Source organism: Ascaphus truei, chromosome 12, assembly GCF_040206685.1.
Source record: "Ascaphus truei isolate aAscTru1 chromosome 12, aAscTru1.hap1, whole genome shotgun sequence".
NCBI classification, from domain to species: Eukaryota; Metazoa; Chordata; class Amphibia; order Anura; family Ascaphidae; genus Ascaphus; species Ascaphus truei.
In genome coordinates, this window is record NC_134494.1 from 33,354,677 (window position 1) to 33,378,492 (window position 23,816).

Genomic DNA, 23,816 nt, shown 5'->3' on the forward strand with positions numbered 1-23,816 from the left:
ATTACAAAACGGCGCAAAATGAAGCCCCTTACCCAGATACTAAACGATCACAAGGTTCGCTACAGATGGGGGTTTCTCTTCAAACTCGTGGGTCAAATCAATCTCACATCCACAGGAAATCCTCCTGTTCCTTAAGTCTCTAGGCTTGCCAATTCCAGAAGGGCGGGAGGAAACAAATGAAGAACAGAGGCTCCCCAGTTCCTCGTGTCCCCCAAGGGCATCGGAGCGCTTTGCCAGCCAGAAGAACCCGAAAACAGGAGACTGAAGACAAAAGGATATCGCTGAAAGGGGGAGAATAGAAGAGAAAACAAATCTGTGTACGAAGTTTAAAAGTTAAGTTGCTTAACCCTGAACTTTCTATAGATGAGCTCGGGTGAACCTGGTTCTACGTTTGTGCTTTTCTACCCTGTTGCATAAAGCCCTCCTGGTTGTGGTTTCACTGGAGATGGAAGTGGGGAGCCCGAAATGTACCCACCCCTGTGTAATCAAAGTCGCAGCCAAGGAAAGTCTGATCTAACTGGCTGAACACCCTGCCGCAGTACCTGAAGAGTGAGGGGTTTTATGCTCCCCTAGCAATGCTCACAGGGAATGTCCACGTGTTAAACGTACAATTTGTAGCCTTTAAATCCTTGTTGTCTTTCCCAAAAGAGACAGCATAATGAGCCTAGACCTCCATGGTCTACATCAGCCAAGATCAATAGTATCACATGTAATGTCCCTTGATTACCACTCTTGGTAGACTCCCAATAGCCTTGATAGGTAAATCTTATATGGGTGTCAGTGGTTGTAGGGAACTGTGAATGTAGTATGACACATGGAGTAAGTAACAAATGATGCATAAAGTTACTCACTTTGTTGATCATCTGGAGATCCAGGTGCTGTCGGCATGCTCCTAACGGAAGAAATCATTAGTATACAAGGATGAGATGAACTTTCAGACCAGAAGAGTGCTCGGTCCGGAGTGGTGTTCCAGTCCCCAAAGCTGCCAGAGCCACCTTTCCACCCCTCTATCTCCCCTACTTCCCCTCTACTAGTTCCCCTCTACTACCTATCCACAACTACCTATCCAATTCCATATCTCGATCCCTCCCCACCCCAGGGGTCCCCCCCACCCTATAGTTTCCCCCCTTCCCCTTTATGGTTCCCCCCTCCCCCCTCTTTCTCTCTTCCCCATAGCCTTCTCCCTTTTGTTTCACTCTCCGTATCCCCATCCCCCCCTCATCTCCCTCGATGTCTCTTCAAACTCACCTGCATGCACAAGCTGGGATTCCTGGAGGCCTCGGCAGTAGACGGGGGAAGGAGTGCATCCCCCTAGACCGGGAGAGAAGAATCGTGATCACCTCGAGGGGAGCGTTGGTGATTATCTCTGCAGAGGTTCTATTTCGCGGAAGGAAAATTGGCTGCCGGTGGCCTCTCCCGGGACACCCAGGGCTCTGGGAAGGGAGAGGAGAGGAAATTACAGCTGAACGGCAAATCCGGTCCTGGACCGCCCTTAGCAGCCCCCTCCCCCCCCCCCCCCCCACCTCTGCCAACCACATTCACTCGCAGGTACCCTTAAAGCATGAGTGTCTCCTCCCCCGGTCCCCTTTTCCCTCGGATCGAGATCGAAGAGTAGCATCAGACATACCTTGCTCTTCTGTTGTGTTTGGCTACGGAGCGTCCGCTGCAGGATGCTTGTGGACTCGGAGAGGGGAGAGAGGGAGGCAGGAGATGATGGAGAACTGAGGAGAGAGCTCCAACAGCTCCCGTGTTAACACAGTGAGATCAGTTTTGAGTGTATATAGCTCCTTGGATACTTATCTACCTCCCAAATAAAGATGTAATCCTGACACCTCCCTGGGTCCACATTAACCCCATAAAACAACCAAGTTGAACCTGCCCCTGCGCTTTCTTTCCTCCCCCTCCCATACGTGCCCTCCTTTCTCCCCCAGCCACCCCCCCTCCCGCCCCCAGCTATAGATATCCAAACACCACAAACCTAAGGATGTAAAGTAGTAACATTGCCATAGGAGGACATATAGCCCCAGGCGGAAAACAGTTTTGGGGGTTTGCCCTCATGATATAGGAAATCCCCTACTATATCGGGTACTCTGCCAAAGTCTGAAGCATCTCTGTTCAAGAACAATCCCCCCTCCTCCCCAACTACATCAATTAACTTTTCCTCAGCCCTTCTTCTCCACCCGGAAGAAAATGTTATAAAATGAGAAGATACAATTCTGTACTTCCACTGAAACATATGGTGCTATTTAGGGTTGAATATCTATGTATAAGCTGCAAAATCTAACATATAGGTAGATAGAGAGAAAGCTTTAAATAATATTTCATCTGCCATTACTGTATTGTAGAAAAGACTTGTGATCAGTCTGATCTATCAGGTGGTTGGGGAGGTTAATACCACTTAGTGTTAAAGGGATAAGATCAATTTTCTGAAGTAACAATATACAGCAGAGACTGCGACTATTCTAACACAAACCAGTGGCAATTCTGCATTGATTAATAGCCCATCAGATTAACAGTGCGGGTGAACAAAAAAAGGTAATAGTGCGCAAAACTAAATCGTGACGTGATAAGTGAAGGATATGTGAAATAAATAAATAAATAACTTAACCTAGGATTGAGCGTCTGCAGCTGTGATGAAATGGGGGGGCTCAGAAACCCCCTGGAGCTAACAAATGGATACAAAAAAGACACAGCGCACAACGCTCATAGTGCATTACAAAATATTATTGACATATATAATAAAAGGGTGAGTAATGTGCGTACATCAAATACAATAATAACGAGCAGTTTCGGGATATTTTACCCAACGCCTCCGGAGACCAGAATAGGTGTCCTTGCAGGAGTGATGCTGCTGTCCTCGATATTGCACCTCGGGAGTTGCACCGCTTCGTTCTTCTTGGATTTTTTGTTACTCTTCTAGCAGCAGCACACCGGAGCAGCTAGCGTCTCATTATCCAAACAGTTCCAGCGTGGTGACGTCACGATCCAGGAAGCGCTTCACACGGAGGAGAGAGCTGGAGCCCAGCTGATGCCAAAGACTGCCCTGCTGAAGCACTGCAGGAATCAGCATCTCCCAGCCTGCCTGTGCTTAGGGGAGCAAGGAACAGCAGAGGTTGTGCACCCATTTCAATAGGACCCTGCAATATCGAGGACAGCAGCATCACTCCTGCAAGGACACCTATTCTGGTCTCCGGAGGCGTTGGGTAAAATATCCCGAAACTGCTCGTTATTATTGTATTTGATGTACGCACATTACTCACCCTTTTATTATATATGTCAATAATATTTTGTAATGCACTATGAGCGTTGTGTGCTGTGTCTTTTTTGTATCCTAACAGTGGGGGTCCCTGGCAGTTCCATTCAAACTGAAAGGGACTGCCAGGGGACACCTTCTGTGCCAATCCTATGGGTCATTAGTCAATGCAGAAATGCCTTAAACTTGCCTTAAACTAGCCCAGCACATACCCAGAATGTAACCGAGCGAGTTTAAGGCAAGCTTTAGAATACTCGTGGTCTCGTCTGTAAAGCCAGTAACTATAGTAACTACAGTTTATATTGCTAGCTGATGACTGCCCTCTCCTACCTACTATCCATAAACAGTAATCAAAGGATGTGATTGATTCCACACCATTTAACCCTAAGGGGTAGTAACCTCTCTATTTCTACATTTAAACTAATTCCCTGCTAGCAACTACCCCTCGGTTCTAATTTATTCTCCATTTATCAGGGTTTCCTTTTTAAGTCAGTTGTTGGTAGTTTCTCTTGGTTTTTGTTAGTGTGAGATTACTTTTAAGAGTGTGTTTGAGGGGTGTATGTAACCAGAAGGCAGTAGACAGGAGGAGAATGAGTTGATAAGGCAGTCTGAGGAAGGGTTTTGAGGCATATGGAAGTTGGAGGAGATCCTAGTCGTTTATTCAGGCAGGGTGGGATCCACCTATCTGATATAGGCTTGGGCATTTTCAATGTTGGACTGCAGGGTGCTTTGCAGTTGGCTTTAGAGATGGTGGGTGGTCAAGGCCAATTTAGGCGGTAAATGTCTTCTGCTTGTAAGGGCTTCCTATTTATAGCCTCCCTGCTCCCTGTCTCCAGGCAAAAGAGGAGTGGAGCCTATTTCCTGCCGAGTCACCCTAGAGCAGGTTACCAATTCAGCACTTTCTAGAAACAAGGTGAAACCATGACCCTTCCTGGTTACATGGCCAACATACTGTCAGATGGAGCATTACTCAGAGTTAACTCAGAGAGTCCCTGTTAACCCCTTAAATCCATTGGTAACACCAGAGGAAGGCGGGGGGGGGGTTACATTAATTATTTGAGAACCTCACACCTGATCTTTTTCCCCTTTATAGAAATCCCTTGTTTGCCACAACATAAAGTCACATCACTTATCCCCATGTACCCTTTAGGATTTGACTTTGCTCCTTATCTTCCTGTTTGTGTCCCAAACAAATAACTTTTCTCTCTTCCTGATCTTGTGTAGCTGCTACATTTCCAGTTTTCCCCCTAAACGTTTCTCCAGAGTTTCCTGATGTTTCTTCGAGTTGTTATAAGACTAAAGTACAAATTACACAAATAATGAAAAGGAAACATATTCAAATAAAAGAGTTGTTGTATTTCCTTTGTAAATTGATTAGTTTTTACACTTTATCTATCTCTCACTATGCGGATCACAATGGAGGATAAATATGTTACATTGTGGCTAACAGTCAGAAACGGAATGTATTTTGTATTCTGGACCCAGGCTCATATGTAGCATGTGAGTAAGTCCATGAAGCTTAACTTGTCCCCTTTTTAAAGCACACAATGTCCTTCTATTTTCTTCAACTTTATTGAGGGAGTTAACAGAAGTATAAAAGTAATTGTATGTGGATTGTAATAGCAGATGTCCGTTGTGAAGTGAATACCTTATGAGAGGAAGGTGTCCTGCCATGTGGAAGTGCTTCTCTGAGGGGAAGGTAAAAAGGATTTCCTTTTCTGAGGGAGCAGTGGAAGAAGTGTCTACTCATTTTGGCTGCTTGTAGAAAAGAGGGAGAACACTTTCCTGTCAGACAAGAACAGGCTAAGGTGCATAACAATATGCAGATAAAGGCAGGGGGAGAAGACTAAACCAATCTCAAATATGAGCATTGGGAGGCTGTCTTGACAACAGGCTAATGGCTTGTGGGAAGGGTAATATTTGTAAATATAATGTTGCAATTTACACAGCTCTGGCTGCTTCAGAGCAGGGAAAAAACATGCAACCCAGCTGGGGAGGGCTAGCAGCATGAGAGCAGGAGAAATACACAAACATAAACAACCCTGTTCCAGGACATTTTGGTTTATAGGACTGAAATAACAGAGCACCAAAAATATTACAACTCAGACAGAATGGGAATCAACAGTTTATTAAACACCTGAACAGGTGAACCCAAAATTAAAGGAATGTGATTTCATAGCTGGAGCGTAGTACAAGCAATGGCAGCAAACAGCAAGCAAGTTCTAGAACGCAATTTACTAGGATTAAATTAATGAACAAAGGATCAGGAAGAATAGTTTTGGAATGTTTCAAAATGTTGATGTATTTCAGTCCTTCAACCTTTAACTGAAAGAAAAAGAGAGAGTTAATGTTTCATTGACATGCAATGTAATATCCATTTCACAGATAGGTATTTCAATATTTTAATCTGTCCCTCATGTACAAATAAACAATTGAACTGATGAAGAAATTCCTCTAATTAAAACATTTAGTAAGCCTAATGTATGAACTCACTGGAATTATATACAGTGGTAAATGTCATTAAACCATACAGTGGAGATGTATAGAGATATCTACTGTAGCACATACAAAGATACCTGTTTATATTAGAAGGTTGGAATGGTAGGTAATTCTGTGGCTTTGTATAGAACACAGTCAGTTGCAGAATAATGGGAGGAATGTATTGCCATGAAATGGTGATTTAGTATCAAGACATTTGAGTTAGGACTCACCAAAAGAGTATTTGGCACGGAAACCTTCAGAGTTCATCCAGACATCACTGTGGAACTGGAGCAGCATTGAGTTCCCTGTGGAGGTCACAGGTGGTGGGATCTGTGTCTGGCTGCAGAATGTCCCTAACTTTGGTGCAGTGATACTGCTCCCATCATAAACCGCTAGGTGGTCAGAGCTCACAGAGCAGCTGGATACAAGCTCCAGCCTGAAGTTAGTGAAGGTCATTTTGATCTGGAAGAGAAAGAGCATAGATGTTATCAGTGATGCAGATGCCTGGCTCTGTGTGTTGGGAATAAAGAGCTATGACATCTTGTCATTCTAATAATTGAAATGCAGAACATGGACTGATTTTGGGAAGTTGGCAAAGCAACAGTGCCACCTACTTGTTCATCTATCTATTACTGTTGTTTTTTAGATACCTTTCTTACTATACTGTATATCTGCCTTGGTCATGTGTTCCCTGGAGGTCAGAGATCGGCTCTGCTACCATTTACATTTAAATGCTCTGCTTCTCTGTAGCAAAACTATCCAATGGAGTCTGGTCTGTGATTTCCTATTGTTTGCCAGACTGGGAATACTGAAACCTAAAGTTCACAGAATGCCCATTTAAGCCATTGGTCTCTCTCACCAAGGATTTATGACTCACAGAGACTACCAACTGAAGGGAGTCTTGATGGTTTCCTCATTCCCAGCAAGTAGCTCCATTATTGAGAATATATGAATGCATATCCATTGTAGGTACATTTAGGACAAAGGGCCAAATTTACCTTGTAACCCACCGGGGCCAAAATGGGGAAGATACAATCCACGGAGTTGGGGTATTTTTCTGGATATCCGGGTGATGTAACAACCCCGTTGTCACTGGAGAATGTGCCACCACATGTCACTACAAAGAGAAACTCAATGGTCATGTAAGGAAAGGCACAATGCAAGAAATAAATAGCATGTTAGAAGGAAAGGAACATAATCTGCCTATGTAGAGACTCCAAAGACCTACCTGTGCTATAGGAAGCTTTGAATCCAGTCCCAGTCCCTGCTCTATCACTGACAAACTCCACCAGCATCGCATTCCCCGATGCTACCAGTGGGGGGAGCTGTCCAGTCCCACAAGCTTTATCCAGTAGCACAGGGGATGTCCTGCTGGCTCCATCATAAACCTTAATGTAGTCAGAGGCACAGTTTTTGGAGGACTGAACATCAAATGCATGAAACTGTAAGAAAACCTGCAGGAAAAGAGCACATGTTGAAATTACCATACAGCATAATTTAAATTGCACCCCCATATATATGTACGTAATTCTAACTTTATTTATATAGCGCTTCACAGCAGTAATGCACGTGATGAAATATAACACATAGTGGGAATAAGCGCTTCACACATGAAAGTAACAATTTGAAAGAGAGTCCCTGCCCCGAAGAGCTTAGAGTCTATATGAAAACATAGTTGTTGGGGTGAATAAAAGAAATTTCCATTTATGTCCATTTTGCTGAATTCCTGGTCAGTAACCCTGACTTGTGTACAATGGTCTCAATGCTGAGGGTCCCATAGGTACAGTAGCTGTAATTCAGAGCCACACACATATTGTACTGTATAGGAGGGATTGATTTAGTTATAAAAGGATAGGAGCTTCAAAACTCAAGTATGAATTGGACTCTTAAATGGGAAGTGCTGTAGAGCAGGCAAAATAAAAAGTGTAACAATCAGTGTCATTAGCTTACTTAGAAAGATCCCAAAACGCCCATTGAATGTTTTTAACCGGACAGTTATTGATCTCCACTTTTAGTCATTAGGCAATAGGATGACATCATACTTTACAAGGACAATACAAAAGCAGAGATAGAAAATATCCCAGTATACAGACAGGGGTACACAAATCCTTTCATGGAAATAATGAGGTATAAAAACTCTCAAAAAGTATTTGTTTACTATGGAAATATTTAAAGAAAAACAAAAATAGAAATATGCAGTATTTAGACTTTTTTTCATAAAAATAACAAACTACCTACATTTTATCTATTAAACATATCACTACAATTAATTCCTTTTGGTTCTTTGTGATATTGCCCCTCCCTACGGTCAGGCTTCACATGATCTTACATACAGTATACTGAGTATTATTATGAAGGTCGGAATAGAATTACCTGGTCAGACTGGATTCGGACCAGCCAGACACAGCTGCTTTCATTTGGATATGCGGAAGGATAATTGCCAGAAGTCAGAATCCCACTGGTTCCAGAGTGCACAGAACGGCAGAGATCTGAAGGGAGAAAATAGGACTTGAATGGGACGCCATCAGTAACAGATTCTGTGTGCCTTGTACTGTATGTTACAATTATCTAAAAAGAAAAACAACTACAGTATGTAAAGTAACATATAATAAAAAAGGGTAAACGCCTTTACACTAACACTTTACACAACATCACATACAACTGGATTCTATGATGCATGGTAATAGAGGTTTGGTGAATTTCTGTAGAACCCATAGACTGAGACACAGTGCCAAACAACACTACATGTAATGATGTCATGTGCAGAGCAGCTTATTATAATGTCTGATCCAACTGTGTTTTGTAAGGCAATTAAAGCAGTCCTTCCTGCTCACAATGGTTATACTGTATCTCCTGCTCCTATCCCTATCTTGTATCACTATCTTTAGGTGCCTTACGATGTCTGCACAATAATGCCACGGTGAAGTCCTATGTATTCGGTTATGTTGTTGGCCATATAAATTAGCAATCTAATAATAATGGGAAATAATAACTGCATGTGATTTCTGTTTGCAAAAAACCCACAGCCATATTCTGCACCGCTCGTTTGAGTCACTTAAGACTCATCTCCTTTAGTCACTTACTGCAGTTGTAGAGTTTGTTAAGTTTAGAGACATCCAGGTTGCTGACTCCGTATCTCTGTCCAATGCTTACAGATGCGTCTGGTTTGGGTATAATAGTTGCTTGTTTGGAGGTGTTGGAAGCATAATATCTGTTGGAATATAACAGTGATTCCACAAGATGACTCTACATTGTATTCTTACCATTTCTTTTTATTTCCCCTTTGGCCCCACGACACAAATTAATACATACATTGCTGAATTTATATATCTGAGGTGGTTATTGACTTTTAAAGTTGAGGATTTACCCCGTGAGAGTGGTAATATGTAGTAATGTGTATTGTCGCCTTTTTCCTCTTTTCTTTCATTAAGGTGACATAGGATTGTGCTTTGGGTTACATTGGAAGAAGTGGCACAGGGACACTTCAGGTTGATTATGATTGTACCTGCCGTAGTGCATCACTGAGGAATAGTCATACTGGAGGCCAAGGTTGTTTGAGTCTGCTTTGTCAAAGTTACCAACGTCACCTGTAAGATGAGATAGGACATAGATAAGAATGTTTCTTTAAATCAGACGATGAGCCATCTATTGGTCTAAAAATGTATCATAACCTATAACAAATCTTTCTCCAGGACCGACATGCTACTAGAACTTAGAGATACTTTCTCCGGGATGAGTCTATAACATAATGGGTGAAATTCAAAGGCTGGTATAAATGAGAATATAAAAAATAAGACAGTTTGCTACGGGCTGTGTAAGTCACCTCATTACATCCTCATTTCTAATGCACTAGGCGCCTTACAAAAAAACAGTAACAATTCTCATAATAATATTAATATACGATGGAAAGAATATCAATCCATGTCAAGCAGAATAAAGCTGATAAAAGCAATGCTATTTTTGTAGGAACACTAAAAGAAAAGTCTGATCTTGGTAAATGAGTCATTAAGAAAAAGATGAATCCCTGTATCAATATATCTGTGGGAGATATTGTCCTGTCCTGTTCATGCAGACACAAAAGGAAATCGTCAGTTTCACATACAAATAATAATAATTTGAAAAAGAGTGTAATGTGGGTCCAAGATTGTCAAATATACCTCACCTTTATTAATGTATTGGTACATAATGTCTACGTGTTGATCCCGGTCACTCCTGGTTTGTTCATGGATGAAACCCAGGGCATGGAGAACCTCATGCTGGATGATTCCATGGGACATACAGCCATTTTTTGCCAATGACACGATCTGGCCTCCTCCTGTCTTTCCAATGTATGACCAGCAGCTAGAGGGGAGGCAATACGCAGCGTTTTAATACAATCTGAGGTCCATCTTTCGGCCCTTTACAGTATGAACATTGATGAGATAAACAGCAAAAACAGTTCACAAGGCTTCAGAAGTCTTGAATGGCCAGGTAAATTTATAAATAAGTCTCATGTGTCATAACCAGCCAACAAATCTACATTGTAGTCATCACATTGGAAGAAAGCATCTATCATCACATCCTAGAGTGGTACCATTCACAACATACAGGGCCATATGAACTAAGTTGTGCTCCTCCATAAGGCACCTTGCAGCACAGTTTTGTGAGTATGGTCCCTTACAGTCTATTCTTGGGCTGTCTGGTGTCTTCCAGCTCAGAAGGTGTTTTATGGATTAGAACTTCTTAGTAAAAATGGCCTGAAATCTAATCAAACAAATTCTTCAAAATGCAGGTCCCCTCTAGGACAGAGGTACAAAGTAGAGTTCATCTGACGAAAGGTCCATGTGGGACCTGAAACGTTGTTCCTCCTCTGTTCTTGGCTGTTACAATAAATGAAGAATTGCATTACGAACTTGTAAGTAGAGCTCTTCTTTGTACCTCTGTCCTAGAGGAGACCTGCATTTTGAATAATGAGTTTGTCTATGTTGTGTTGGCTGCACAAGCAGGATTCTCCTCGCCTGATGCTGTTTACCCGCACTTTGGAACTGAAATATTATCAGTCATATAATCTTACCCATCTCCTGAATTAATTTTGAGATAATCCTTTTCTGTTGTGTGGTCCACAAACTCAATGCACGACAGCGTCATGAGTTCTTTCAGAGCTGTACTGATCCTGTCTTTGTCACGGTCATCTGGAGGAATGAGAGATCCTGGTCATATTTAGCAAATTACCAATTACGGAAACAAAATGGATGTTCATATTTTCTCTCTCTGCTATTAGATGATAGTAGCATCCTTGGTGCCAATGAAGTGAATATAGGTTCATAAGTAAATAGAAAGGCACATTTGCTAAGCAGTGCTATGCCATTAAATACCACTCAGAGATTGTAGACCCCTTCTGGCCTATTCACTTGAAAGGCTACAAGGTTCTACTTAGTAAATATTGGCCTTAATCTGGTTTGTTATATTATGCTTATATATTACCCTATATATATTTATATACTTACCATAACTGGAGGACAGTGTGTACGGGACGCTGACCTTCCCACTGCTGGATTTGGCCCACAGGCATTTTTCACACTTGGTGGCACTACGTCCAGGTGTCATGACAACATCTCCTTGATATATCTGCATTTTGCTACCTGTCGGCGCAGAAAAAGATCCATATACAAACTGCAGGTCGGTGCTTTAGTGTTTGTTGTACCAGTAAAGAACCTTCCACATACTGTATAACATCAGTGCTTCATGAACCCTTGCAAAAAAAGTGGTTTTAGGCGCTTCTATACAGTGTGTGAAAACAGTGATAAAATAACAAAAAATATATATAAAGTTATATAATCACTGAAATGTTATCTACAGTGCACTAATTAACTTATATAAGTGAAAGTGCAATTGTGTAAATATACAGTGAATAAAGTGAAAAGTCACAGCTCAACCCTATAAAGAAAAGGTCCAAAATTCTCTTCTAGTTGAATTGTAGATGTAGCTTTGTGGAGCGCAGGTATCACCATATGTGGAATAGAAAAATAATATACATAGTGTAATATATTCCAAAATGTTTGTGACTTCTAGGTATCAGAAAAATGGGGACTCACACTTTCCCAGCAAAGAGACAGCAGTTTCCACACAGATGTGGCTTCAAATATCTTCTAAACTCAGGTAGGAGGGTGACAGTGGTCTCAGCGTGATGTTCCGCCAAGTAAGGTGTATATACAGTAAATGTATCAGTAAGACACTGCAGATATGACTCCTGACGAAGCTGTGCCAAGCGAAATGCGTAGAGTCGGAAGAGAGTAGGCACCATTGGCATCCTCCTGGTATTGATTGTTGCCCGGTTGCCACCCCAAAATTGGGATCGATCGTATCCGGAAGTGACACGACCCGCTACCGGAAGTGACGCGATGCACACCGGCAGCCAGGCAGAATGAGCAACGGAGCAGCCAAACAAGCCTCTCATCTCTAGTTTTTATGTGTCCTTGCTACACTATACAAATGTGAGTGTAATATCATTTGTTATAATATATATCTTTATTGAACAAACAATGTTGCACTAAAGGTGTCATCCTATTGAGGAACATCACGCTGAGACCACTGTCACCCACCTGAGTTTAGAAGATATTCAAAGCCACATCTGTGTGGAAACTGTGTCTCTTTCATGAACCCTTCCTGCTAATGATGCAGCATCAAAACCCTGTATTAACCCCAGAGGTGTGTGGGATGTATCAACTTTGGGTAGAATTGTATCCATTCCGAAGAAGGGGTGAAAGTATCTATCTATCGATCTATCAAATTAGCGCCAACAATATAGCTTGTTAAAATATAATTAATCAATTTCATATTATTAAAAATCAAATTAATATTACAATGTCAAACATAAGAATATAAATCACACTTATTCAAACATAATTATAAGTATTATAGGTGAATGAAAAAATCTTAGCAGAAAAGTAATAATCCACTTTCTCAGGATGAACCCCATCTAGATTAGATTTAGGAAGAGAAAAGTAAGAGAGAGCTATTTTAACACTTTCCTGTTGTATGTGTGTCTCTCCCCCCCCCCTTCCATCCTCCCTTTCCCTTTTTTAAAAACTTGTATAACCTATGGGACGTGCGCTCTCTGTTCTCTCTCTCTCTCTCTCTCTCTCTCTCTCTCTCTCTCTCTCTCTCTCTCTCTCTCTCTCTCTCTCTCTCTCTCTCTCTCTCTCTCTCTCTATTTATATATATATATATATATAGCAACTGTAAATATTCCTGTATATTCATTTGCATGTCTTAGACAGGTCTGCAACCCTGTTTTCACCATTATCACCCAGCAAACAGCACTTCCACTGCAGCAAGGGATTCTGGGATTCTAGGATTAAGGTTTAACCTTAATAGTCGTGGTGATTGAAAAGGAAAAAAGGGGGAGCAAAGGATTAGATGGACCTATATTAACATTACTAAGATGACTTCATAGCATATCTAGCTGTTTAATAAAGGTGGGGTGACGAAATGACAGTATATTGTAATCCAATACTCACACGGCCCTGTGTGAGCACATATGTGTAAGGGTATCTTGTTCCTGGTATCCACTTCTTAGCCCAAATGTTGTTCAGATGGAAGGGGGGGGTTTAGAAAAAATAATCATACACTACTTACACGGCCATGTGTAAGCTCAATCCTGGGAGGGAATAATGTGGGGTTGTCTGATGGACCCGTCCGTGGTACTTCCCGTGGCAACGTATAATCAGCTGCTTGCGGGCAAAGTAATTGCTGGCGGTTCCCCTTCCCTCACACGTTCCAATCCTCCCCCCTCCCCGATTCAGGAAACGGGGATGCGTGGGGTAAAATGATAGCAGGGCGTCAGTTACAGTCTTCAATTAAATGAGCGTTTTATTAAACATTTAAACAGAACAAAAGACTCACAGAATAATGTTTAGAGCACCCCGTGGCACTCCGATCAGCGTGGCTGCAGGTCGCCTTCCAGCTGCGCTGTCTTCCGTATCCGGATTCAGAAGTGATGGAAACTTCTGACGCGGCTGTGACTGCAGTCTGCTTCCACTTGCTACGGATGCCTCCAACGTCCAAAATGATGTGGTGAATTAGAGCTCTAATTGGAAGCAGACTGCAGTCACAGCCGCGTCAGAAGTTTCCATCACTTCTGAATCCGGATACGGAAGACAGCGCAGCTGGAAGGCGACCTGCAGCCACGCTGATCGGAGTGCCACGGGGTGCTCTAAACATTATTCCGTGAGTCTTTTGTTCTGTTTAAATGTTTAATAAAACGCTCATTTAATTGAAGACTGTAACTGACGCCCTGCTATCATTTTACCCCACGCATCTCCGTTTCCTGAATCGGGGAGGGGGGAGGATTGGAACGTGTGAGGGAAGGGGAACCGCCAGCAATTACTTTGCCCGCAAGCAGCTGATTATACGTTGCCACGGGAAGTACCACGGACGGGTCCATCAGACAACCCCACATTATTCTCTCCCAGGATTGAGCTTACACATGGCCGTGTAAGTAGTGTATGATTATTTTTTCTAAACCCCCCCCTTCCATCTGAACAACATTTGGGCTAAGAAGTGGATACCAGGAACAAGATACCCTTACACATATGTGCTCACACAGGGCCGTGTGAGTATTGGATTACAATATACTGTCATTTCGTCACCCCACCTTTATTAAAAAGCTAGATATGCTATGAAGTCATCTTAGTAATGTTAATATAGGTCCATCTAATCCTTTGCTCCCCCTTTTTTCCTTTTCGTTCTCCTATACCTTGAGGGTTTGGATACCCCTCTCTGGGGTCGAGCAGAGGAATTCATCGCAAGCCACGGATTGCATTGTGAAAGACTACATCCATTGGTTTTGGGATAAGTATTTTACTTTATTCTCTACCCTGTACTAATACCCTAAGGTAAGCGCCCGGTTTTTTGCCTGCATTTCACCTAGTCGTGGTGATTACCTACTCTTATCTCATTTGAGCAAATGTCAGCAAGCCAACCTCACACTGATGATACCCATCAAGGTTGAAACATGTCTGTGAGTGGGTTATCTGACTTTGCATCTCCCAAGTCCTTGCTTAAAAGCTGTGTTTAAAGCAGCATGCATTGACTAAGGGTTGCTCATGTAATGTGAGCATGAGATAAAAAGTGGCACTGTGTGCTCATTTGCATGTCATTTCCCAGAATCCCTTGCTGCAGTGGAAGTGCTGTTTGCTGGGTGATAATGGTGAAAGACAGGGTTGCAGACCTGTCTAAGACATGCAAATGAATATACAGGAATATTTACAGTTGCTTTATGCTTTACTGTGGAGGGTTTTAGTCACTTTTTTTACCCACCATAACCTTAATAGTCGTATATATATATATATATATATATATATATATATATATATATATATACATATATATATATATATATATATATATATATATATATATATATATATATATATATATATATATATATATACATACATACATATAATATAAGCTGCATGTACTGTACAGTGACATGTTCATTTTCAGGAAAAAATGTGACAAAACCAGAATCCCTCCGCAGGGGCAAAATGAGCACAAAAGATTAATTGCAATGGGAGTCTTTGTTATTGTAGATATGGTTCCCATATTTGCTCCACTTTTGCAGCCAGGAGACTTCAAAGCTGTCACCAAAGCTGTCAGGAATAATCTGAACTTTTTCTATCACCATCAGATTATATACTAAACTATTCTATATAGTAATAAAGACTGAGTCAGGATACCTTTATTGGCATGTGAAATTTTTGAGAAGATGTCCTCTTCTGCTTCCTTGATCTCCTGCTCCCTCTTTACCAGAGCTTCAAGAGATGCCAAAGTCTTCTTCATTTCTATTAAATCTGCAAGAACAGAAACAGTTACCGCTGCGATCTGTACAGAGACAATCTTCAGAGGGAGAAACACAAGAAAAAAAGGGTTCATAATAATGTGCAGAATGTCGTCTTTATACTTATACTAATATTTTGGTTATTACTCCTTTGAATAATATATATCTACCATGTTGGAGCAACATGGGGAAGAGAGTCTTGCCGCATTTGGAATGGTGAGGAAACCATCCTCCAGCAGTGGATCAACAAGGGCTGAAGATTATGATAATGAAGAAGGATGATATATATCTTTATAAAATGACATTACCAAATTTTATGTTAAACATTACTAGACAGAAACCGTTGTTGAAGAACTCGCAGAGGAAATGTTGAATGTGAAGTATACCCAGCCACTGGTGGGACCATATTATGCTGAATGTCACACCCTCCTGCAGTTACTGACCTTATCGTTATTAATCGGGGTAACCCCATATTTCACATAAAAACATTGAAACGTTATTTGGTTTCTCTTACTTACCGTGCTCAGAATCGGCGAGTGCTTTGGGGACATTATTTACCGGACCTGTCTCAGCTGGATTCTCTACAGAAAAAGATGAATGTAAGATGTTAACATACCATTTATCCCACACACATATTTCCTGAGCAGCAGTTTATATTCTATTACAGAAATGAAGGTGACAGAAGGTTTTTTTTTTTATCATCCCTACCTTTCAGGGGAAATTCTTTCTACCTCCCATGCAAGATGAAAATGCTGCACTGTATAATGATAACATGTATAACACAGTATACCACATTCCAGCTCTTTAGACACCATTTAGCTGCCCCCACCAGCACTGAAGGAGTTACATATTTACAACTCACCTATAGGATATGTATGGTTAACATACATTTAGCATGGCAATAATTAAAAGGTGTCACGTTGACTAAAAGCTTAAGTATTAATGACAAAAGGTACTTGCTTCAAATAAGCACTAGTTATAGAGAAAATAAACTTGCTTACCATTGTAGTCCTCCCCACTAATGAGCTGAAAGAAAGTAAAGTTGGAGATTTTAATTGTTATTAAAGTATTTAAAGATGTGTAAACACAAAGTCCCTGGATATCCACATCCTTACATCACATAACATGGGGGATTCTATCTGTATTCTGCAAACTGACTTGGGGAGATTATCTGCAACGGGCATCATTACCAAACTGACAAGGAAGGCAAAGCTTAATGTGTTTTCTCCTCTTTCCACAGAAGGTGTCCCAGGAAATGGGCCAAGCACTCTGGGGATGAAGCAGGGAACTCTTTAGTGTAGAAAGGAGCTGCAATGCGTTTCATGGCCTTTCAGCGCTGAGGGTTTAGGAGTAAGATTGGGGCTGGAGGAGTATCTTAGTAGTAAGGAGAACACTGCATTTGAAGCAGATGAACCCCGTTCATATCCCAAGGTCATCTCTCCTTGTGTCTGTGGGCAAGTTACTCTCTCTCCCTCCATGTGCCTCAGACACACAAAATTAGATTGTAAGCTCTTTGGGACAGGGTTTCACTGCACCTGCAAAATGCTATGTACCGCACTGTATAAGGTAATAAAATATTATTATTATTATTATTACTGAAAGGACCCCAATTAAGTTACACTGCCCCTGGATTAAATCAACAACAAAACTAAACACAGGTTATAAGAGAATAGAGATTACGTTTACTTACCACAAGAGGAATTGCCCCTGTTACTTGTAGTATACTCAGCAAGACAACAGCTGTAGTTTTGAAGTCCATGGTCAGTTTTGCAGCTTCAGCTCAGTCCTAATTTCTCTGCTTTACAGTCTACCCAAACAGTCCTTAAATAGCAAGAAGTGAATAAGCTTCATCCAACCAGGTACCAGATTTGTTACGTGAGAAATGGCCAGGGGGCACGGTTAATCATTAGGTTGTGGGTACCCAGCAGGCCAACCTACAAAATGTAATGTGCGGAACCAAGATAATGGGAAGGACACAGGTGTGTGTGTCACAGATAACGGGATTTCAGTAGAAACCCCCACTTACAATGTGTAACGCTGCAATGACTGGAATGTCCACAAGACTTGTCCATGAAACGGGGCATCTGCAGTGACCAGCACCTCAGCAGTTCCCATTGTACAAGGAATACGCAGAGGAGAAGAGGAACATATGTAACATGTGAACCATTTCACTCATCTTGGATCGGGGGATCGGTTTCACGTTCCTTTTCTCCGCAGCGTACCGCAGCAACCAGACACAGCTCAAGGGATTCATGTTTATCTGTAACAGAGAACGGGGCTTTCAAATATTGTCATGAATCCGTATTCTGCATTTGAAGGTATAATGCCACTGAGCAACATGTTCTGCAGTCACAACAATGTAAAAGCACTCATGCATGTAACATCTTTTCTGAAATATGTGTGCTCAGCTCCAGTATGGGTCATCTTATTGCTGTCAGTATACTCTGCATTAAGGAGCTTGTTGGACTATTTCTAATGATGGGCGTGTAAGGTATGTAACTCTTACTGGGCTTCTGCATTTCTCTTTGTCATTGCTCAACCTGAGAAAGACAGGAGAACTCTCGCAAGTTTGTCGTATAATATGTCGAATAATATCAATTGTTAGTCTAAATAAAAAAGGTATCACTTAATACTGAAGTACCCTTAGTCATTTGACATTTTTTTAAATGTTTTTCATCATTTAAAAATATATTTCCGACCTTTTCCTCTGAATCCCCGCACAGCAACAACAACCACAACGTTATATACCCACAAGGTTACATACATCACACCCGGCTTTAGTTGCGGGTTCCTGATATTCATCGCATGATTTACAGTTACATGTAAGAAAACTGGTAACTACGTTTGATGCATTGCACTCCAGTCTCATGGGCACCACTTGGGTTTACTCCAATGCAGAATTGGCGACTATTATGGATGCACACACTGTTCTGACAAGAGACGCTGAAATGACCACATTAAGATATCTGTGCCTAGAATTCCCTCTATTACACAGAGATTTATTTATATCAACATCTATACAGTGTCCTTATTCAGTGCGGCGTACATTTGTTAGTACAGACACAATCCATGATTTTGGTGCCTGAGGAATAGGGAGATAAAGTGACTTGCCCAAGGTCACAAGGAGTTGACACCAGGCTCCTCTGATTCAAACGCATTGTTATTGTTTAAGAGTCAGTGTCTTCACTCGCTGAGCTGCTCCTTCTCAACTAACAGGGGGTGCATTTCCTGTATGACCTACTGTTAGAGCTTGCTGTAAAAGGAATATGTCTCGTTCATTGTGCGTCACTCTACATCCTTAGAAAAGTGTATGCTGCCTCCTGAGGCTACTACTCTGGAACAACCAGTAACCCAGGATACAATCTTACTGGCAGCTAAAGCTTTAACTGCTCGAAATCTCCAGGCGGCTTTCCCAATATGTATTATAAGAAGTTTGTCACATGATTGACCCCCATTCTGTGTCTACTATTTAACTAAATTTATCAGGTCCCCCCCTTCCTGATGTCCATTACCACAATAGGGGTAATTCACAAAGAGGCCATGGGTCCTAAACAGTGATCTACAGGAGTTACAGGCTCATTAACCTCCTAAACTCAGACATAAACTGCTAAATTCTAACTAATCCCCACATGTAACCCTCCGCGGCACAAACACAACAAAATACCTGGGAAACTTGTATCGTGGAAACTGTGACCTGAGAGATACTTACCAGATGCCGGTACTGAACTCGCTGTCTGTATCTGTGACAGGCAGCATCTTCTTTGTACATGCCTCTGACAATGTGCTCCCCAATACACTTGTTGTCTCCCCCCCCCCAAAAAAAACCCCTTTACAGGTATATTTATTGGAATCTTATTATTGAACGGTATACTTCAAAATAACAAAGAATAAATATATATATATATCTGCCATGTAGACCCCCCCCTCCCTCTCACTCATCTTATTGTCTCTTATAATAATCTCTCCCCCATACTTACTGATGCCAGCACGGCAAAGTCGGATAATATGGAACCTTCATACATTGATGCGAGGAGACGCATTTCTGGTCTTTGGGGAGATCCATTAAAGTGCGACAGTCAGTGACGGTTATCACACGATTGTGGTATAATCTGTCCCCCTGTGTGTTAATAATAATTTGATAACGATTCTGCCTGATTACAGCTCTCTGGATATACAGTAAACTTCTGCTCAGTTTTGCATTGTGTGCGTGTGATAATATTTTTACTTCTGTATAATATTGTGGTAGATTGCTGGACCCTCACAGAACCAGTTTTATTTTTAGTTTATATTTTTTCTGTTCTTTGTTTATTTCATTTTTTCTCTCTTTGTGCACAGCACATGTCGACAAACTCTGTCCTATGAGTAGTATAGTATTATAGTATAGTATAGTATTATAGTATAGTATAGTACAGTATTATAGTATGGTATTGTATGTCTTTATTTATATAGTGCCATTAATGTACATAGCGCTTCACAGTAGTAATAAATGTGGTAATCAAATAAATAAGATCATGGGAATAAGTGATTTAGACATAAAAGTAACATTGTGGAAGAGGAGTCTCTGCCCCGAGAAGCTTACAGTCTAATTGGAAGGTAGGGAGAACGTACAGAAACAGTAGGAGGGAGTTCTGGTAAGTGCATCTACAGGGGGCCAAGCTTTATGTATCATGTGTTCAGAATATCCACAGTACTATTCATATGCTTCTTTAAGAAAGTGTGTCTTAAGGTGGGTCTTAAAGGTGGATATAGTATAGAAACACTGGCATAGCTCATATAGCTGGATACCATGTGCATCTGATTCGCTGGTTAATGTGTGGTAATGTACTTTATAGTGATGCTGTTCTTCACTGTAAGAGATTATAACAATAATTACAGGGATATATCTTTGTAACAGAATTTCCAAAAGTTAGTTAGAGAAGAACAAAGTAGTAAGTCCTTTCATTCCCTCAACATGGAACCTGCAGGTTTAGAAATAAGGTAGCAGTTACCCACACCACCCAGTGTCATCGTGTCAATGATCTCATTAGTTGTGTTTTAGGAATGCAGGGAGGGGTGGTACAGGTGGGTGACAGGTGTATGCAGATCACGCCCTTCACGGCTAGCGTCTAATAACTGTCTTCTTAATTAGAAAAGTGGCAGAGAGAATAGATTACATTCTTCTGTGATCTTTCCTTATTGTGACCAATCTGAAATTAATATTCTGTAAACTCAAATAAATGTATAAAGGAACATTAAAAAAATCCCATTGTCTATATCATACAGTTAGTTTCTGTTTCCTTGTCCAGCAAACATTTGCTTTTAATACTGGAATACCCTGCATGCATTTTGTCACTTCTATTAATTTATGGTTCATGCTCCTGTGACTTACAGTATATAAATTATCTTACGTATATAAGGGCTGGGAGAGTCAGACACACATTGCAGGCTTTTTCGGCATTGAAGAGGTTAATAAATAAAGATAATATATATATTAGTTTTTAAAGTGAAAATATTTGCGGGGAACGTAAGATGAGAATGGTGAAATTGACATCAATTTTGCTCCAAATTTGCTTTTTATACATCACCACCTAATAATTTTTAATATTATTGTATTTTCATAAATTTGTTACTTTAAAAAAATGTAATTTGGGTGCAGAATTCTGCAGTGTGATAGAAGCAATTTAGTTACTTAGACTGCAAGTCACATCTTTGGATTTGTATGTCCACACCTCTCTGTGAGTGGGTTACTGGCTCTGCACTTCTTTAACCCAGGCTCTGCTGAAAAGCTGTGTAATGCTGCAGGCATAAGATTATACACCTCCATGTTAAAATGTTTAAGAAGTATAGAGGGACACTCTGTGCTCATTTGCATGTCATTACCCACAATCCCTAGCAGCAGTGGAAGCACTGTATGTTAAGAGATAAATGGGAAGAGCAGGTTTGATATGTGAATGTGCTACAAGTGAGATTTGTATTCGCTATTTCCGATGTGTAATCTAAACTCTAGATTTCGCTCTATCCCAACCAGCAGTGCCAGCAATGGTATGATTTCTGGAAGAGATTTCTTTTACAAGCAAATGATTAATAATAGTAATACTGTGCAGTGCTCAGAAGACCATGTCACAGGGATTCACAAAAGTTTTCTGTGATAATGAATAACATAGAGGATCCTATCTCTAAGCACAACTTTAAAACTTAAAACCTTTATATATTAAAACTTTGTGCACCCTGCTAGAATGTTTTCCCTTGCCCTGCATGCCAGCCCTGGTAAGCTGCAGGCAGTGCCAGGCTAGTGCCCAGGCTGGGCAGGTGAAATAGTTCTCCCTTTGTTTCCTTTATTTTGCCACTTCCAGGCACATGACTGCTTGTGAGCAGTTGGGTCGCCTGATGGGATGAGGGCCTTGCTACAGCACGATCTGCCCAGATACTGGTGGCAAAATGATGCCCACTCCTCCTATATATAAACGGGGATCCATCTAAATTAAGTGGTTCTAGCTTGACTATCTGGGGGGAGAAGGATAGACCTTTTACAACTTTAAAACCTTACATCTCAGCCCGAATTTCTCACTATGCACCTGCCTGACTCTTGCGTTCTGCTCAAGATTGTCTTCTCTCTTCAATTTTTGTATCTAAAGCCCTCTCTCACCTAAAACACCTTACTTACTGCCCCACACCCCTGGGATGCCCTTCTCCTCAATATATGACTTGCACCCTCTCTCTCCACCTTTAAAGCCCAAATAAAACACACCTCTTTAATGAAACATTTGGGTAGCTCCGTTGGCTGATACAATTCATCTCCAGTTAAAGTTCTTTCAAGACTTCAGCTGCCTCACATTTTTTTTTTTTTTTTATAACTTGTATTTTATTAATAAATAAATGCATGATATACATTAACAACACATCAGGTGCACTTTGAGCGGGATAGCATAGAATAAACAATAACATAAGCATAACAAGCCCACGTGGTTTATCGAGCCCTACTTAACCACGTGAGAGGGAATCGTCATTCGTATTGTAAGTGACTGGGATAAAATGAAAATTGTTATAAAAGGGGTGAGAGAGAGAAAAAAAAAGGGGGGGGGGGGTAGAAGAGGGGGTGGGGGAAGGAGAGAGGGAAGGGGGATCCGAGTATAAGGATATATCAGCTTCCGGGGTACACGGAGACGGCGTAAGGGCTGTGTATCAACTAACAAGGCCTTGCGGTAGTATAAGTGGTTGGTCATATGGAGTGTGAGGTTCTAGGTGTGGGGTTGGTTTTCATGCCCTAGAAGGAGAATGCATTTATTACTATTATAGCCAAATTGTGTTACGCTCTACCCCAGGGATGTCCGTTTGGGCTAGCCAAGGAGCCCAGACTTTTAGAAAATTGTCGCCAGTGTCGTTAACTAAGCTAGTTAACTTTTCCATCTGGCAAATAAACCAAATACGATTCTGAATCTTTGGGATAATTGGAATATCGGGGCATTTCCATAATGTTGCGATCTCGCACCGCGTAGCTAAAGCAAAATGTGCAATAAGTTTATTGTGTGATTTTGATAGGCCTTTTAGGGGTCTGTTCATGAGAAACAGCCAAGGGTCTGGGGGAATAGTGAGATCGAATATTCTCTGGATCCAATTTCTGATCTTTTCCCATAGCGGGGATATCTGCGGGAAAGACCACAGCATATGTAACAGGTCAGCTGTTCCTCCACATTGTTTAGGGCACAGTGGGGAGGACCCTGGTACAAACTTAGATAATTTGAGTGGGGTGAGGTACCATCTCATAAGAACTTTATATGTGTTCTCCTTCAGTGTGGTGCATATCGAACTTTTTGCGGCTCCCAGGAATATAGGATTCCACTCTGCGTCGTCCAGGGTCTCCCCTTGGTCTCTTTCCCATTGGATACGAAATGAAGGTGATTGTTGCCTTGAGACTGCAGACTCGACTAACTCTCCATATATATTGGATATGAGACCCTTAGTGTCGGTTTCTGCCTGACAGAGCTTTTCAAAATTCATCAATGGGGGGTATGGGGCGAATTTATTATAGAATGATCTGAGCTGGAGGTATTTATAGAATTCAGCGTGGGGAATGTCTTTTTCTAGTCTGAGATGGTCAAATGATTTAACTTTTAGATCATAGCCCTCCAGATCTTTGAGTCTATCATAGCCTTTTTGTTTCCAAATTGAGTGATTGTGACCAATAAGACCCGGTGCAAAGCTAGGGTTATTCCAAATGGGTGACATCAGAGAACTTGCTGAGGTGAGTGAGTTTTTTAATCTTGATACTTCCCAAACAGA

The 23,816-nt window shown here is 41.3% G+C and overlaps 1 protein-coding gene and 1 long non-coding RNA gene across 2 annotated transcripts; both read right to left on the reverse strand.

Moving 5' to 3' along the window:
- Positions 1-39: 39 nt before the first annotated feature.
- Positions 40-15,517, reverse strand: LOC142463867 (embryonic protein UVS.2-like; the record flags this gene model as incomplete). The annotated part of the gene is made up of 13 exons (XM_075566682.1): positions 40-261; positions 852-892; positions 1,249-1,311; positions 5,965-6,196; positions 6,733-6,851; positions 6,963-7,188; positions 8,108-8,223; positions 8,818-8,945; positions 9,240-9,321; positions 9,897-10,075; positions 10,788-10,905; positions 11,221-11,355; positions 15,457-15,517. Coding segments are annotated over 13 exons (1,722 nt in total), but the record flags the coding sequence as incomplete, so codon positions are not given.
- Positions 15,518-15,522: 5 nt separating this feature from the next.
- Positions 15,523-17,357, reverse strand: LOC142464110 (uncharacterized). Its single transcript, XR_012787599.1, has 4 exons — positions 17,248-17,357; positions 16,559-16,583; positions 16,076-16,138; positions 15,523-15,570 (listed from the first exon to the last, which is right to left on the reverse strand). It is a non-coding gene; the product is annotated as an uncharacterized LOC142464110 (long non-coding RNA).
- Positions 17,358-23,816: the final 6,459 nt, after the last annotated feature.